Source organism: Daucus carota, chromosome 2 (assembly GCF_001625215.2).
Source record: "Daucus carota subsp. sativus chromosome 2, DH1 v3.0, whole genome shotgun sequence".
NCBI classification, from domain to species: Eukaryota; Viridiplantae; Streptophyta; class Magnoliopsida; order Apiales; family Apiaceae; genus Daucus; species Daucus carota.
Genome location: NC_030382.2, coordinates 37,047,982 through 37,065,660, shown reverse-complemented (window position 1 = coordinate 37,065,660; position 17,679 = coordinate 37,047,982). Strand labels below are relative to the sequence as shown.

The window sequence follows — 17,679 nt, the reverse complement described above, 5'->3', positions numbered from 1 at the left end:
TTTTCTTAAATTTCGAGTGAAAAATTAAGGATTGTAAACATAATAATCATTAAAAAAAACTAATAGCACACAAATTAGAATAATAAAAAGAATAATATTCTTTAACTAATAAATAGGAATCATCAAATAAAAATAATTAATAAAATAAATAGGATATATAAAATAAGAATCATATATTGATTTTATGGTAATCAAAATGATTCCTGATTAGTATTGTGTTTGACTGGCACGGGAGGTGGCCTAAACTAATTTTTATCTAAATAATAAAAATTTTATTAGTATTACGTTTGACGGGAAAGTGGCTAAAATAATTTTTTTATCTATGTTATAATATATATATATTAAAACAGGACCACGATTCAAAATAATTTTTATCCAATTATAATCTTTAATTTAATCATAATTAGAATAATTTTTATATTTATTTAAACTAAAAATCAAAGATAAAATACAATTTATATTAAAGATTTGTAAAGTAATACGTACAATTTTTATATTCGATTTAGTCTTATATTTTTCTTAAATTTTGAATAGGAAATAAAGGATTGTAAAGATAATAATCATTAAAAAAACTAATAGCAAAAAAAAATTAGAACCATAAACTAATAATAATTTTTAAATAATAAATAGGAATCATAAGATAAAAATAATTAATAAAATAAAATATGATATATAATATAGGAATCATATATTGATTTTATGATAATGTAAATGATTCTTCATTACTATTGTGTTTGACGGGCACGGAGACGGCCCAAACTAATTTTTATCTAAATAATAATAATTTTTTTATTAGTATTATGTTGGACGGGAAAGTGGCCAAAATAATTTTTTTTCTATATTATAATATATATTTTTCAAAACGGGACCACGGTTCAAAATAATTTTTATCCAATTATAATATTTAATATTATCATAATTAGAATAATATTTATTAGTATTGTGTTTGACAGTAAAGAGACTCAAACTAATATCTAAATTATAATGTTTTGTTATTAGTATTGTGTTTGATAAGGGACCGACTCAAACTAATTTTGATCTAAATTATAATATTTAATTTTATAATAAAAATAATAATTATGGATCAATATTGTCTTTGACGGGAGGCGGTTCGAACTAATTTTATTATTAGTATTGTAAGGATGACTAATTAAAAAAAATTATACTAATTATAATATTTTTTTATTAGTGAAATGTTTAAGCGGAAGATGACTCAAAATAATTTTTATGCTATTATAATATTAATTCATATCAAAATTTATAACGCCGCCGCGAAGCGCGGCTTTTTTCACTATTCAACTCTAAAATTGAAAAAAAGGTATACTATCATATTATTTGTGACGGAATTATATTATTTTGATTTAGCTAAAAATTGCTTGATTATTTAAAATTAGTAAGAATATATAATGTTTTTTTTTTTAAACAAGGATATATAAATTTAAAAAAAAATAAGAACAAGAACACCCGTGCCAGGCAGAGTCGTAAATTCAGTGACGCAAAAAAGTAAAGTGTATATATATGATTGATGCACAGGTGAACACGATTCCCTTGTGGCTGCTCCAACTCTTTAAATCCCCTGTTAATCTCACCATTTGTTTGTTGTTGTCTTGTCCGAACACACAAATGGCTGTGGGTGTTCTTGCTTTACAGGGATCTTTTAACGAACACATAGCAGGTATGAATATATAAACACATACATACATACACTCACCCCTTTAATTTTCTTTTTATATCTGTAATTTTGTTAATGGGTATTAACAGCACTTAGAAGAATCGGAGCACGAGGTGTGGAAATAAGAAAGGCAGAACAGTTACAGAATGTTACTTCTCTTATTATACCTGGTGGGGAAAGTACCACCATGGCCAAGCTTGCTGAGTTGAATAATTTGGTGTGTGCCCTCCCCTTTTATTTACTTAATTACAATCCGGGTCTAATCTCGAGTCTTAATAAAAAAAATTGGGTTTATTTTGAATTTTGATATTACATAGGCTCGACTCAAATGTAACAACTTGGGTAATATATGGGCCCAACACACATATCTGTGCTTTGATGCGGGACTGAGGCGTTACATGTATTTGATGTGGGACTAGTTTGTTACTATTGCTGTTATTATGATTTTATTATTATTAATTTGTGCTCCGTGGGCAATTAAGCTGAAGACTTTTAATGTAAAATGTGATATTTTTTGACCTCTTTTGGGTATTGTGCTTGATTTTACGTTTTGAATGCTATTTGTAGTTTCCTGCTTTGCGGGAGTTTGTTAAAATGGGGAAGCCAGTTTGGGGGACTTGTGCAGGTCTTATCTTCTTGGCAGACAGAGCAACTGGTTTGTATTTTTGTTGTTGTTATGTATTCATTAATTTATACTGAAATTGAGATTGACAAAGTGTGGTGCCATCTTTCAGGGCAGAAAATCGGAGGACAGGAATTGATCGGGGGCCTTGATTGTACCGTTCATAGAAACTTCTTTGGTAGTCAGGTACATATCTCTGTAGCCGGAAGGTAGAAAATTGTTTGAATGTACAGAAGTCAAAGTTTAATTTCTTAAATGCTTGTTTCACAAAGTTATGTTATAGTTCACTCTTGTAGAAATTTTTATTTGGAGCATCAGATATATATAAGAACATTATGCATGTCATATATTGTTGCACGGGCCACGGACAAACATTGAAATTGTTTGAAGGTAGTATCACATTTTAAATTCCCTTTTCCCTAATGCTCCACTTTTATCCATTATTCTAATTTGGCAACTTAGCTGGGTTTATGGTGATGTCGTATGTGGTAGGTTTATATTATGTGTTCGTATGTGGTAGATTTATATTACGTGTTCGTATGTCGTATGTAATATGTGGCAGGTTATATACCTGCATTAGTTATTGTATCCAAGCTAAAATTGTTTTCCTCAATGTTTCGTTTGGCTTCTTACCTGAACCGGAGCTTAGGTTTTAGAGTAAAATAATTTCATGCAGATTCAGAGCTTTGAAGCAGAGCTCTTAGTGCCAGAAATCGTGGTGAAGGAAGGTGGACCCCCTAGTTTCCGCGCCGTTTTTATCCGTGCCCCTGCAATACTTGAAGTAGGACCAGAAGTTGAAGTGCTGGCGGATGTCTCCTACCCTTCTGACAAAAATGTTAGCCAAGAGGTTGGTGCTTTATTTTTGTTTTAAATCTTTAATAATTGTTTATATAATTAGTTGATACCCCTTGATGCATAAACTAAATACTAATTTGTATGCATTGTGGGATCATTCTCCTCTATATGGACATCAAAGTATAAGCTATATTTGTGATATGTACAGTATCTATGAAATGTTCTTCTATGCTTATGTCCCATGGGTTTCTTTTTATAATCAAGAATCTATTCTTATTACGTCAATTTAAAAGATTATTAGTGATTAGCAAACCATCTTTTTAGTGTGTGGTAATTTTTTTTTCACTTCTATCTATATCTTTGTAGTTTCTGAAATATCATTTTTCTGTCTTGCATATATTTGCTCTAGTCATTCATAAGGAAATTAATAAGAAAGAAATGTTTGGTGAAGAAAATGAGAAGTAGGAATGATGAACCTATCCTCACATTGCTGGGATTGAGAGGAAATTGAAAATTATTAATTTCAAGTCACTAAATAGTACGAATTTTGTTCCATCCCTACAATTTACTCCGATGAATTGGAGCATGGCTTGTAAAGTTTACAGAGTTCTCAAAACGAAAAAAGTAATGTTACTTTAGTGTACACATAACCGTTGACTGTTGCTTATACTAGTGGTGTCATACTGCATAACTTAATAGAAGCGGACACTTAGGCTTTTAAAGTCATATTAAGTGCTCAACTCAATGAAACTGGAATGAAACTGGATATTGGATAATGATGTACATATATTTATATGTACGAGTGACTTGCTTAAAGAAAAAGCGATGAACTCTTCATAACATGATATCATTTTCAAAGTAACCTGCCACATGATTCTTTGTCGATATAGATTGTCCTTGATGATATAGTTGTCAACCGAGTTCGTGGATATTTTGTGCTTTCACTACACAATTTACGGGTACTTAGTTATTCTAGAATTTTTATCAAGATTCATGTAATCTCTAAGTGTAGTTTCTATGATATGAACTGTGGAAAAGAAAAGATGGAAATATGAGTCTATGCTAATATATTCAGTACTATTATCTATGTTACTCGGACTCGGGTATGGGGTGTTGGACACAACACGGATCGATCCGTGTTGGATTTGCCTACTTTAAAAAATTTCAGACACGGGGACACCGTCCAAAATTTGGACACGGATACGGGGACATGACAATTTTTTAATAAATAATATATTTTATATATTCATAACAATTATCAAAAAGATCAATTAAATAAGTTTCATTCAATTCTTATGCAAAACAAATTGAGTTCCATGCTCAACAACTCAAGCCATTAAAATCACAAACTTAAAATAATTAAATGTTCCAGTAAATAGTAGTAAAGCTGCCACATATTCGTGCATCTTCATTCTTCAAATGTCATTGTTTCAATCTCTGCATCATTTAAAAATAATTCAGCAATTTCCAACAGGCTATCTTCTTTATAATTATCCCCCTCACAAAACAAATGGAAAATGGTAAGTACATACAAATAAATTGCATAAAAATTGCCTGGAATGTGAATGTACAAATTAATCATACCAATGTCCCAATATTTGGATTGTCCTTCCATATATTCTCTCCCCTTTCTTGAGAACAATCTGACATTGTTGTGAATATACACTAGGCTCTCCGTTGTTTCAGTAGCTAATCGATTTCTTTTAACACTTTGAATGGCTCCATAAGTGCTCCAATTACATTCACAACATGATGATGCCGATTGTGAAAGTAATCTAAAGGCAAGACCTTGTAACAATGGCTTGTATGAACCATAACTAGCCCACCATGACATAGGGTCTTCATCAAATCTTGACGCTATGACATTGGGCTGACTAAAAGAATCAAGATCACATGAAGAAGAACCAAATTCTTTAAAAGCTTTTTCAAGGTCATTTGGATTGTCAAGTAGCCTTTTAAAACAAAGTTCCCTATTCAAAGAAACTCTTTCCATCCTGATCTGGTGCTACGCGGTGATCACCAAGACCACCTCCATTCAACATTGTTGGCTATAATATTTTGGGACAAGGAAATGTGCCAAATGTGCCAAGCAATGAAGTGGTGCATTATTTTTATTCCACCTGTCTTCTAGTTTTGTTGAATAGCATCAAAAAACACAGATTTGCCTATCAACAAATCTTCATTCTCGTAATAAAAAATACAAGCATGTACATCCTCAATCATAATGTTCCACATATCATAAATATAATGTAAGATACAAGACTCCTAATCCGCAACCCTAAAATATTTCATCATAGACTCAAAATGGTCTACTTTATCCCACCATGTATCACTTACTAACCTGTCTTTATTTTCTCTGGATTTTAACTCATTTACATTCTTCAAATCGCCTTTTATTTTTTTCCAATCAAAATCCATTACTATCTTTTCTAAGGCATCTCTAACTTTTCTAATCCTGGTCAGCATGACATGTGAAGCAAATCTAGTATCCGCCACTTTGAGTAATTTTAAATGCGAGTAACGACCAAAAATTGTCCGGGGCAAGTTATGATTTAATATAAAATAATTAATATCATGCGCCTGGGTGACTAAATCTTGTATCCGTGCAAAATGAGTATAGTAAGCAGATGATACACTAGTTTATACATATAGCCTTAATTGTCAAATTTAAACAGTGAACCACACAAGGAGTCAAAATTTTTAAGGAAACTTACTCTCAACCATAGCACCATCAGCCTTATAGTTTGAAGCATTGTTTGTCACTATCTGCACCATATTAGGCACACCAACTTCTTCAACAACTTCTATGAAAATCTTTGCAATGCTTATACAGTAATAAATTATTGTTATATTTTTCCTTTCACTTTGATTCTAAATTTGGGTATATATTCAAACTTATACAGTAATAAATTTTATTGATATAGATAATTTTTTTCTTTGATTCTAAATTTGGGTATATTTAGTCTACAATTTTACAGGAATAAATTTTATTGATACAAATAATTTTTACATTTATAAAGTTTAAATAATTTACTTTTCTTCAAAAATAAAATTTTATTTCCGAAAAATAAGTTGAGTTCAATCAAATGATATTTCATAATATTATTATTAATTTTATTTTTGTGAGATAATAATTAATTAATTCGTAGTACATATTTTATAGCGAGATATGTACGTAGCAGTTTGTGTAAACTTGGAAAATGTAACTACACAATCAAGTAATGAACCATCATCATAACAGGCTAACAGCTGTATAATTATAATATTTTTAAAATAAATTAGAATAACAAAAAGGTAGGCACGTGATCTGCTCATATTTCCTTCCAAACATCCCCTCTTCAGTCTTCCCTTCGTTTTTCAATTGCCACGGCTTAAAACCAGATCTAAAAACTTTGAAACTTGAAAGCAAACACATGAATCTCTCTAATATGAATAGAGAGTCGATTTATATCGAAGACCTGCAAAATCCTGCGGCGACTTGCAAAAAACATACGACAAGCTTCAAAATTTTTCCGGCTACGGCAATGACGGGTCTGATTTCACACACACGAATTAGACATGTATCTTGCGTTACGTCCCGGGTCGTGTCGTGTCGACACCGGTACAGCCGCCGGGTCAGAGTAACGGAGACTATTGTAAGCGGGTGTGAGTATATTTGGTTGGTCACTCAAAAATGACTGTTAGATCATTGAGTAAATAAAAGACGACCATTAGATCTGGAATTAAAGAATATTTTATATTCTAACATGAAAACTAAAGGCTTAAGTTCGAAACCCATCATTAACATATCTAAATTAAATATTTATATAATTTGTTCTAAAGATACGAGGTGTATGACCCAGATTCCATCAATCACATATTGTTATGTAATTTATATTATAACTACGTGATAACTAATTTTTACTATCTAATTCCCAGTTAATTGTTTTACATTAAATTTAACTTTATTTTGTTTTATGGTTTTTTTAATAATATTTTAATTATATAATAATTATTTTTTAATATTTAATTTTCAATTAGAATTATAATCTAGTTTTTACATAAAAGTAAAACTTAAATTGTAATCTATCATTTGCATTAGAATTTGATTAAAATTATATATAATTATTATAACAAAGATAAAAAAAATTATGAAATGAAATATATAAAGAGAGACTCTAGTAATCGTTATAGAAGGATATTTCTGTGGTAATGGGAGTGTTATAAATTGAGTCTGTTTATTTAGTACATGCTCTGCAGTATGCAGCTTAGGATTTGCATGAAAAACATCCATACTGGGAACAGGAAGAATATTATATAGAGAGATATTTTCAGCTTATCTAACATCTAAGCAACAATCAAAGTTATCTTCTCCTTCTGCCATTCGCAGTTGTTTTTCCCAAGTCTAGGTAGCAAGTGCACAAAGACTTTGAAGAAGAGACTTTTTTTACCCGAAACTATGTTAAGAAGGGAATGCTTCGAATATGACTACAGTATGCTGCTGTAGCTTACCAAATAGCACATTCTTCTAATGATGTATAATTGGCGCGGGTTTCAGTGGAGGCTGTTTTAGTGATGGTACATCAGTCAGCTGTTACAGTTTTGCTTTGGTATGCTAAGAGGCTGCTGTATAGATCTTCGGGTGGTAGTTTGTTTCCATTTCTCAGGTGTGGACTGCCTAGACTGATTCAGCTGCCCAGCCCTTTTTACTCACCCAGAACTCTGTGTTTGCACCTTCCACAAATGGGTTTAGCTTAAATGCCCATAATGCCTGCGTGGGCTTTATGTGTGGTGTTTTTCAGGAATCTTATTGTACTCAACGAGCAAGATATTGAGGACAATTTAGGTATAAGTAAAGGTATTCAAAAAAAAACCGGGCACTATTTTTTGTGATAAGGTAAACTAAGAAGTTTGTGATATACAGTCTGCTACTTACATTTGATAAGGATTCTAATAAAAATATGAATAAGTTGCAAGTATTCCACCGCAATTTAATGAGGGCGTAATGCCTCTTGCAATACATAGTGCAAAATCATTCTCAACCTTTATGTTTGCGATATACAAATACTCCGGAAGCTAAAATACAAATGTTTAGAAGATATCTGTATAATTAAAATCTACTGTATATTCCAGTCTAGGAATCCTGTGAAGCCATCTCAAGTTGTTGCAGGGCTTGGACTCATTAGAAATAATTCTAAACTAATTTTGGGGGGTTGTTCTCAGTTGACATATCTATGTTATCTTATGGTTTAATTTCATGCAGCCGGAGGATGCTGAGGTTCCAAAGAAAGCAATCGTGGCTGTTAGACAACGGAACATACTAGCAACTGCTTTCCATCCTGAGCTGACTGCTGACACTCGATGGTACATATAATTCTCACAAGCAAGAAGTTAATTGTTTATGAGATGGAATTATTAAAATGCATGTTTTTTATAGGCATAGTTACTTCTTAAAGATGACAGCCGAGGTTGATAACGAGGCCTCAAGTAGCATTATCATCCCCTATGGAGGCCACCAAAGCTATGAGCAACCCAAAATTGATCTTCCTGTTTATCAATAGTAGCAAAATACAGAAATAGGGATGATGGAACGACCTATGAAAAGGTATTTCGGTCAAAATCAATGTCTTCCCTTGTATCTCCCCAGACTTTCACATTAACACTTGCCTTTAATCGCAGTAGTGTTTGTTCTCTCTTCTTCAGTTAAAGTCGTTCTGTATCTGGCACCAAAGTATTAGGTTAATTGCGCAGATGTACATAAATTTGGAACTTTAATCCATGCCTTTTTTCATGATTAACTTAGTTTCATTATTCAATTCCAAATAGCAACAAGCACCACTTTTCAAAGTTATGTAATATATATAATAACCTGAAGGTGAATTTAGCTGCAACTCCATGCAAATTTTGTATTCTTCTGATCTCATCTGATCAATGATGAGGGAGTAAGATGCATCCCTTAACAATGCAACGCTACAAATGTAGAATTAATAAGTAGAATTCTTACATGTTTGCCCTTTTAGCTTTGTTGATATCCATAAATATCTCCAAAGGGTTCCAGAATCAGGTCCTGTTAAGTATAAAATTTACAATACTGAAGAAGCTATATATACAGTTAATTATAATTTGTATATTATTTGTAATTGTAGTGTATATTTAGTTCCACGTGCATTCTGTGCATATATCTATGTCAAGACTCAAGAGTATTAGAATTCTTGTAATTGTCTGGCGTACTTATATTTTAGTGGACTAATCTTGCACTATATTCATATTAAGTTGAGATAGAGGCTTGTTAATGTATTGTCAAGTTATCTAGTACTCCCATCAAATATCGCAACCTCAATGACTTCTGCTTCATTATTGAGTTTGAAGATAAAAAATACATTATATGTAACAAAACAATGTATTGCTACAGTTAATGCAATGAGGTTCTCAAATCTCAGCCTGGTCGCAAAATCACTTCTGTAATCTGGAATTCTTGATCTTTTAACCTATAAGAGGAATAGAGGAGCCAAAAAAACAAAAAAAAATAAAAAATTAGAGGGATCAATTACAGCAGAAAGAAATGAGTATAGTAAAGGATCATGTTATATATCCAAGCCAGCAAGTAAATTTATAAATCAGTTTTGGTCTCAGTCCTTAGATCTTCTCTATTAATTTATGAAGTAGAGGGGTGTATTGGATTGAGATTTTAAAGGATTTTTTTGCATTCATGAAATCCGAGGGTATTCGATTGAGATTGTTTGAAATCCATTAAAATCTTGAGGTATTTAATTGGGATTTTAAATTATGCCACAAAATCTGATGGTATTCAATTGAGATTTTAAATTATGCTTTAAAATCCGATGGTATTCAATTGGGATTGTTTAAAATCCATTAAAATCTGATGGTATTCAAATGCTGATGGATTTTTTTTCATTTCATAAAATGATGGATTTTGTGGCATTCTTCAGTGTATTTTAAGTTTTTTGAAATCCCACCAAATTCAATGGGATTTTGAAGCATTGTACCTAAATCCCATCAACTCTACGACATTTCATCAAGAATCCGCACAAAATCAAAATTCCATACAATCCATTAAAATTCATAGACTAAAAACAATGAATTAAAATCCCAATCGAATACACTCCCGTAAAGAAGTCTATCATGAAATGAATGGCCCATATAATGAGTTAGTTTTATATGGGTCCTGGATGGCTGTGTACAGGTTATGCACCCAATGATTTTCTGGGTGGTGGATAAAAATCCCGCGACCAAAAAATCACCACCTTCGCACCATATATCCCGATGACTTCTACCCTTCCAGAACCTACTTAGTGCTCACCCAACATCGTCTGCTAGGCCTGTATCCAAGGAGTGTGATTGTTTTAGTTGATTTTGTGTTTACTTTTCTGATATTAAGACTTGCCTCGCAACGATATTTATTTTTCATCATTTGCAACTTGTTATGTAATTACAATTACAACATATTTGTGCAAAATTTTATTTATGGTTGCATATATGGTTGCTAGGCGCTAGCAATTGGAGATATGATTCAAATACAATCTCCGTATTTTTATAATTTTATTTGAAAGATAGTATTTTTGTAATTTTTTTTGGCAAAAGTATTTTTGTAATTTTTTAAAAAATGACATTACTTTTTAAAAATACTTTTTAGGTTTAGGTATGTAAAAAACCCAATTATATTTATATTACATTTGAAAAATATTTTTGAAATATATAAGCTGCATAAACCGTATTATATTTTTGTGTTGTGTGATTTTTGTGTTATATCATATATGATGCATATGCGGTTTAAATTTTTTTATCAAACCACGTGCACATGTTGATTCAAGATTTTAGAAAATTATTGCACCAGGAACGCCTCTATCTAAAAAAAGAATGTCTAATATTTGTCAAGTTATAGTGTGATATTAATGAAATATGTAAATACATGCCATTTAAATAATAAAGCTAAGTTAATTATTGGAGACTATGCAACAATATTATTTAGGGTATTTATCCAAAACACTATTTTTTGTAATTATTTTTACGATTTTACTATCTTCTGAAAATAAATTACGAAAATATATACCGTTCAAGTGAATGCTACTTCAGTATTTTCGTAAAAGAATATATCAAATTGCAAACGATAGCTTGATATTTCCGGCAGGTAATCCAATCGTTTAACATATACAAACATTAACTTTTTCCACTCAATTTACCCCTTTTAATTTTCAATTTTTCACCTTCATTTTCGCACAACACTTCATTAAAATCATAACTTTAAACCCTACAAATCGCAAATATGAAAATAGACCCGCCCTTCTTTATTTCTTTTTATCACTACTGTCCCTTTTTGCTTCACTTCAGCCATCGAAGATGATGTCAAATGTCTTCAAGACATCCCATCTTCATCCACAGTGTTAGAATATAAGATCCTGGAAAAGGCCATTCTCTAACACCTTGAGGTTTTAGAGGAACTGGTTCCTTGACATCTTATCAGAGCGAGGTTGGCAGAGGACTCAGGTTCGATCCCTGCCACCACCAATATTCTCACAATTTATAATGGCACGAATGGCAAATTAATGCTCCAAAGATGAGCGCCCGTGATTGTCCTCTCATCGGAGTTTCTTGCTCGAATGAGAAGGAGATTAGGCTTATTAGTCTTCAACTTTCGGCTATGGGTCTCCCCAGAACCCTATCAGAATCATAACTTTGACATTTATAAAGAAGTTTTGAGTTGATTTTGTGATTGTTATTCGTTGATTTCGTGATATTAGTACTAGTCTTGCAGATGCTCTAATTTTTCTACAGTTATAGAGTTGCTAGGAGTTGCAAATATAATTGCAAGTGCAATTATTGTATTTTTGCAAAAAAGTTCAGGAAAATAGTAGTTTTGCAATTTTTATTTGGAAGCTAGTATTTTTGCAAATAATTTTAAAAATCACACTAAATTTGCAAAAAAAATTATAGACTTGGTTATTAATGAAAGCCCCCTATATTATTTATACAAAATTTATTAGATATCCGTGAAACTTATCACTTTTAAAAAATGATCACATAAGAGAATTTATATTCTTGTTATAATCATAGTGAATCTTCAATAATACTATCATGTACAAGATTTTGAAATGATATACTAAGATTCATGACTTAAACACTTTTAGGATCAAACAACAAATATAAATTCCGTCACATTATCTAATTTGATGAAATTTCATATAATTATTAAATAATATCAATTAAAAATTATCGATGATAATACATAATATAGAAGTTTATCTAAAAAATTACACATCAGTATTAAAAAGTATCTATCATACTACTGAAGTGTATAAAAACATGTATATAATTAAAAATGTCAATTTATATAGAAATTAGGACTAATATTTAATATTAAGATTTTAAAAAATATATTAATTATTACAATACAGAGTTATTAAATTTTCCCATTCACAAGTCCCCAACAATATAAACATGCGACTATATTACATGCACGGATGCTGCACACTATAGTTCAGCAAACCAACAAAGACCAGAGGTGTAGATAAGATCCATATATGGTCCAAATAATTTAAGACCATAATATTGTACCAAAATAAATGTAACTCAGCTGGTAATAACAATGTCAAGTGTTTGTTTTGTACTCAGACAAATCCCATATTAAAGAGCTAATAACAGTACTTGCTTAGTTGCTTGCTAATGAATGATGCAAAACTTGAAAAGAAGAATGTAAAAATAAAAACAAATTATATGTCTTTCTACAGATTTGCTAATTAAAGCAGCTTCAGAGACAGTAGCAGAATGCAATCACCTCTACTTTTCCCAGCCCTTGTGATTGCCTTGTCGCTTCATATCCTTTCTTTCCAGCATATCCAGTTTCAAGTGGGCCCAAAATTTCCTGACAATTCACAAGCACAAAATTTACACACACAAACACATTCAAGTACGTGTATGTAATCATGTATCTTGCATTCAAAAACATGATAGCTCAGCTCTAGCTAGCTAGCTAGCTGCAAATAATTCAGTGAGTTCCAGTTGTGGTACAACTGTACTGCTCTGCTAGGTCCATTGTGGAACTCATTGAACCAAACTTAGCTTGTAGCTCTTGTTGCAAGAATAGCCTCCCACTTTCTAATTCACTGTTATTAATATTTGAGCCACTGTTGAAAATATTTTGGTTACTATTATTTTCTCCCACGCCGAGAAAATCTCTGGTCAGCCCTCCTCCCAACTGATTATAATTCATCGAATTTTCGTGGATTTGTTTTTCTCCCATCATCATCATAAACCGGTCCGAGGCCCTTGCCGCATTATTGTGATGATCACCCATCAGCATTATGGCTCCTTGATTGAGAGAACTGAAATTGTGTGCATTGCTTGACATTGTTGAGTTCATTAGGCCAAATGAATTCGCCAGCATCCCCGGGGAATTGCTCCTTGTAGATCCCATTGTCGCGGCTTTTTGTAGCAATGCAGTAGCCGACATGTGAGACTGGCTTGCTTCTTGATGATGATGAGTTGGAGTGGTATTGATATTGTTGGCGTAATACATTGAACTCATGTTTCCACCGGTGTCTTGTTCTTCCTTGAGTACTAATCCATACATATTGTTCGGAATCTGTTGGACTAACTCAGGAGCTAAGCCTCCCGAATTCGAGGCCAAGAAGGCATTAGGATTATGATCCAACCATAATGGCAACCTTGATTTATTTCCATCCAGATTGAGCTGCCCGGTTTGATCATCCACTGATCCAAACATACCTGAAAATTGCGCGCTTCCATTCGATTGAAGATTGTTCATATTCATCATCAATTCATTCCTCAAATGCAAAGTATTGGGTGCAGGAACTCTTGAAGCTGTTTCTTCAGCTAATGCATCACAAAAGGCCCTGTGTGTAATAAAGCTGTCCTTCCTGTTTGATATATACATGAATTATATTATAGATGTATAGTCATATACATGTTCACACAAACAAACAAAACTCTAACTCCCAAGCCTGACCTCCATTTATCTCTTTATAGATCTTACACAAACTTTAGAGATACACATAGTACACATGAAATATAACAACATGCACTACCATAACCAAGGTTTTCCGACCGAAATTTTGGTCGGTAAAGACCAAATATCAGTCGTAAATAGGCCGGTTTGTTGTAGTGGTAATTAGCTTTTTAACGACTGCAAATCAAGGTGTTAGGGATATAATCATAAATTTAAAGGGACAAAAGGAAAGAATTAAACGTACCTAGAGAAAAGAGTGCCACAATCACATTTGTACTCTCTAGTCCCACAAATCTTACTATGAGCTTTCCAATCCGACTGAACTGCGTATTTCTTGGAACACTTGTCACACTTCCACTTCTTCTCGCCGTGTTTCCTGCTGTAATGCTTCTTGACTCCGGTGAGGTCTCCGAGGGCTCTCGAGGGATGGTGATGAACGCATGTTTTTTCCGGACACAGGTACACTTTCTTCCTGATTACCTCTTTGGTGTTTCTTTGTTTCAGCTTCCACGGCAGATTGTGGCCTCTCCTGTGCAGCTGCAAGTTCTGATCCCTCTGGAAACCCTTGTTGCATATTTCGCAGACGAATCTGTTCGTGGCCATCAATGATGCTGGTGATAGTGCTATCACTTCTGCATCTGGATCTGCAAGATTTGTCAAACAATTATACTCCTATTAATTAAGTATGTCTGCAAGAGAACACGGATCATTCGACTCCCTTAAATTTGACCGACATTAAATTTGACCGAGATGCGATGATATAGAAATGGATATATGGATGGACACACACCACACACATGGCACACATATATATAGATAGATAGATCGACACTAGGTACCGACTTACCAGGGGTGCCGGGAAGGCTTCTCTTCCTCTTAGCGGTTGCAGGACCTGAAATAGGGTTAGGGATAGGGTTTGAAATTGGAAGTGGCTCTTGAATGAAGCCACTAAGCGATGAAGAGAGATCTTCAGGAGACAGCATGCTGGACCTGAATCTCAACAACTTACAAAATTAATTCACAAAAAGCTTGAGCTAGCTAGAGTGCAGTAAATTTACAATAATACAAAGCCGCCGGAAACGAGGATGTTTTGGAAATATGCATTGATGAGATGCAATTACAACCCTAAGGTTTCCTTAATAAGCAAACTGAGCTCTAAGCAATCTCTCTCTCTCTCAATCTCTCTCCCCCCCTCTCTCTGAGCTCTTCTTCTTTCTCACTTTTGTTTGAAAGTTTGGAAAAAAAAAAATTGAATGAAGGGTAGCTAAAAGAGAATATCTCCCTCTCTCTAAACTTATATGATATCTACAAATGTGAATTTTCTTTGATACATGTATTTCTCCCTTTCCTTATCTCACACGGCTTCTTTCCAAAGTCGGTCTGCGATAGACCCTTGGTGGACCACCTCTCTCTTTTTTTCAAATTTGTCACACACTTCACTTATACTAATCAAATGTTAACACTTAATTGGACTTGAGACTGTTTCATGATTAAACTTAATCTCCTCACTACCACTTGCTAATGTAACTCAATCTCATATGTTAATACATGATTACCGTCAGACGGTGATAAGATAATCTAGTGATAAAAGCTTATCTATATTTCAAATCTCGGTTCAGAGAGATTTGTCACACAATGAATACTCCATTTTAATTTACCAGCATTACTAATCACTACAAGACAGTACAGAATCACAAGTCTGATATAGTGAACGTGTTAAATATGAATAAGAAGAAGAACATGGAGGGCTTCTGAAACTGAATTTTACTGCTGGTAAATGAGATATATATAGATAAAGATGACTGTACTGTAATTTGAGAATCAGCAGTAAATTACTCCCTCCGTCCCTATTTATCTGTCCACTTTTAACATATTCACGCATATTAAGAAAATTTAAGTTTGATAAGAAACCTCCATCAATACTCTTATTTAATGCCTTAATTGTAAGAAAATACTAGTGTGATTACTCCATTATCCAATACAAATTTAATGAATCATTGAATAATAGTCATGATATTTATAGCTAGAAAAACAAAGTCAAAGACTCCTCAGGTGTTTAAATGAAAAATTTTGCTTTGGTTATATAAACGGACAGATAAATAGAAACAAGATTTTACTTTCAAAGTGGACAGATAAATAGGGACGGAGGGAGTAATTGTCTAGGGCAGTACTAGCTACTGTATGAATAAGTGGAGGGCAGGCATAATTATGTAAGAGGGGAAATGATAAAAGTGAAAAAGATAGAATCTAAGTTTGATCTGTAAAAGGAAAAGAAATAAAGAAAGAAAAGGCAAAAGACTTTACAGCCACATATTTCATTAACGATCAGGTAAACATGATTATGCTATAATTGTTACTTGGACTAAACAAAGCAAAGATGTGATAGGTTTAACAGGTGCACTAGGATTAGTATATGTGAGCAGTAGACTAGTAATAATAATTTTATATATGTAGCTAAGCAGCCGTCCGTGAAGTCCTGACTCGATATTGGATTGAGTGGACAGAGTTAGGTTGGTATGGTTGTGGATCCCACGTATGGTAATAAGACTGAGATTAAATTTTAGGAAGGTAATAAGCTGCTAAGAGAGGAGATTGGACTGACTGTGTTTGAATCGTTACAACTCAGTAAGTTAGAAGGGAAATATTTGCATGGAAATGTACCTTTTCTAGCTGGAATTGGCTTTCGGACCAGATCTGTGGTATTCATCCCACGGTGCGTCGTGCGCTGTAAATTCTAGAGTTGAATTTCGTCGAACATAGTTCGTAGGAGTAATATTATACTGAGTCGCCTGAACACCGCAACAGCAATGAAATTATTGTGAAGGTCAATTGTAAAGCTACCATTTTCGAGATTGATTACTCGAGAAGCAGTTTCAAAAATCCTTGGATTCATTGTGTTAAGCAGCCTGGGAACAATGTGGCTATTTGTTTAGCTTGTTTTATTGTTTATCAACTTGATTTCATTGTCAGTTGGGGATTTGTCCCGACTAGACTTGTTTTAATTTAATGGAATGAATTTGCATTTTATCAAAAAAAAAATATTATAATATTATTTATTTCTTAAATGGGATTTTGGATAAATTAAAGAATTTGAATATTTTGGTAATTTTGATTTATTAACGATTTATGGGTCACTAAAAATATAATACCTCTCCATCCCAATTTATTAGTTTTCTTTGATTTTTTGTGATCAAATTGACCAAACTTTCACGGGTAATTAGTAATTATTTTTACACGATCATAAAAATCGAAAAAAATATATTTTAAAGTAGAATAGATGTAGATTCTAGTAATATATTTTTCATAATTTTTTCTAATTGTTTTTTTATATATGTAAATTTCAGTCAAATTTGGTCAATTTGACCATAAAAAATCAAACAAAACAAATAAATTGCGATGAGGGAGTAGTGAAAATAAAAGTAATTTATAGATAACTTATGACTTAGGGTTTATCAAAAAATTTAAAAAATTAAGCCATCGGAAAAAGTATCTCAAATAACTTCTAACTTTAGGTTAGTTTCTGACTTATTTCTGATTTTAACCCGATTTCGACTTGTTACACAAACAAACATCTTTCAGATTAAAATTGGACACCGCTTTAAATTCCGGCTTTAAGTCAAGACAAAC

The 17,679-nt window shown here is 32.6% G+C and overlaps 2 protein-coding genes across 2 annotated transcripts; one reads left to right on the top strand and one right to left on the bottom strand.

Moving 5' to 3' along the window:
• The first annotated feature begins 1,462 nt into the window (after nucleotides 1-1,462).
• Nucleotides 1,463-8,866, top strand: LOC108205951 (probable pyridoxal 5'-phosphate synthase subunit PDX2). The gene is made up of 7 exons (XM_017376085.2): nucleotides 1,463-1,675; nucleotides 1,762-1,889; nucleotides 2,240-2,327; nucleotides 2,407-2,480; nucleotides 2,971-3,141; nucleotides 8,332-8,432; nucleotides 8,506-8,866. Exons 1-7 carry the CDS (start codon nucleotides 1,519-1,521, stop codon nucleotides 8,627-8,629), a joined length of 843 nt encoding a protein of 280 aa, XP_017231574.1. The 5' UTR covers nucleotides 1,463-1,518; the 3' UTR covers nucleotides 8,630-8,866.
• A 3,769-nt stretch (nucleotides 8,867-12,635) lies between these two features.
• On the bottom strand, nucleotides 12,636-15,374 carry LOC108209722 (zinc finger protein BALDIBIS). Its single transcript, XM_017380786.2, has 3 exons — nucleotides 14,900-15,374; nucleotides 14,297-14,696; nucleotides 12,636-13,963 (listed from the first exon to the last, which is right to left on the bottom strand). Exons 1-3 carry the CDS (start codon nucleotides 15,033-15,035, stop codon nucleotides 13,072-13,074), a joined length of 1,428 nt encoding a protein of 475 aa, XP_017236275.1. The 5' UTR covers nucleotides 15,036-15,374; the 3' UTR covers nucleotides 12,636-13,071.
• Between the last annotated feature and the right edge of the window lie 2,305 nt (nucleotides 15,375-17,679).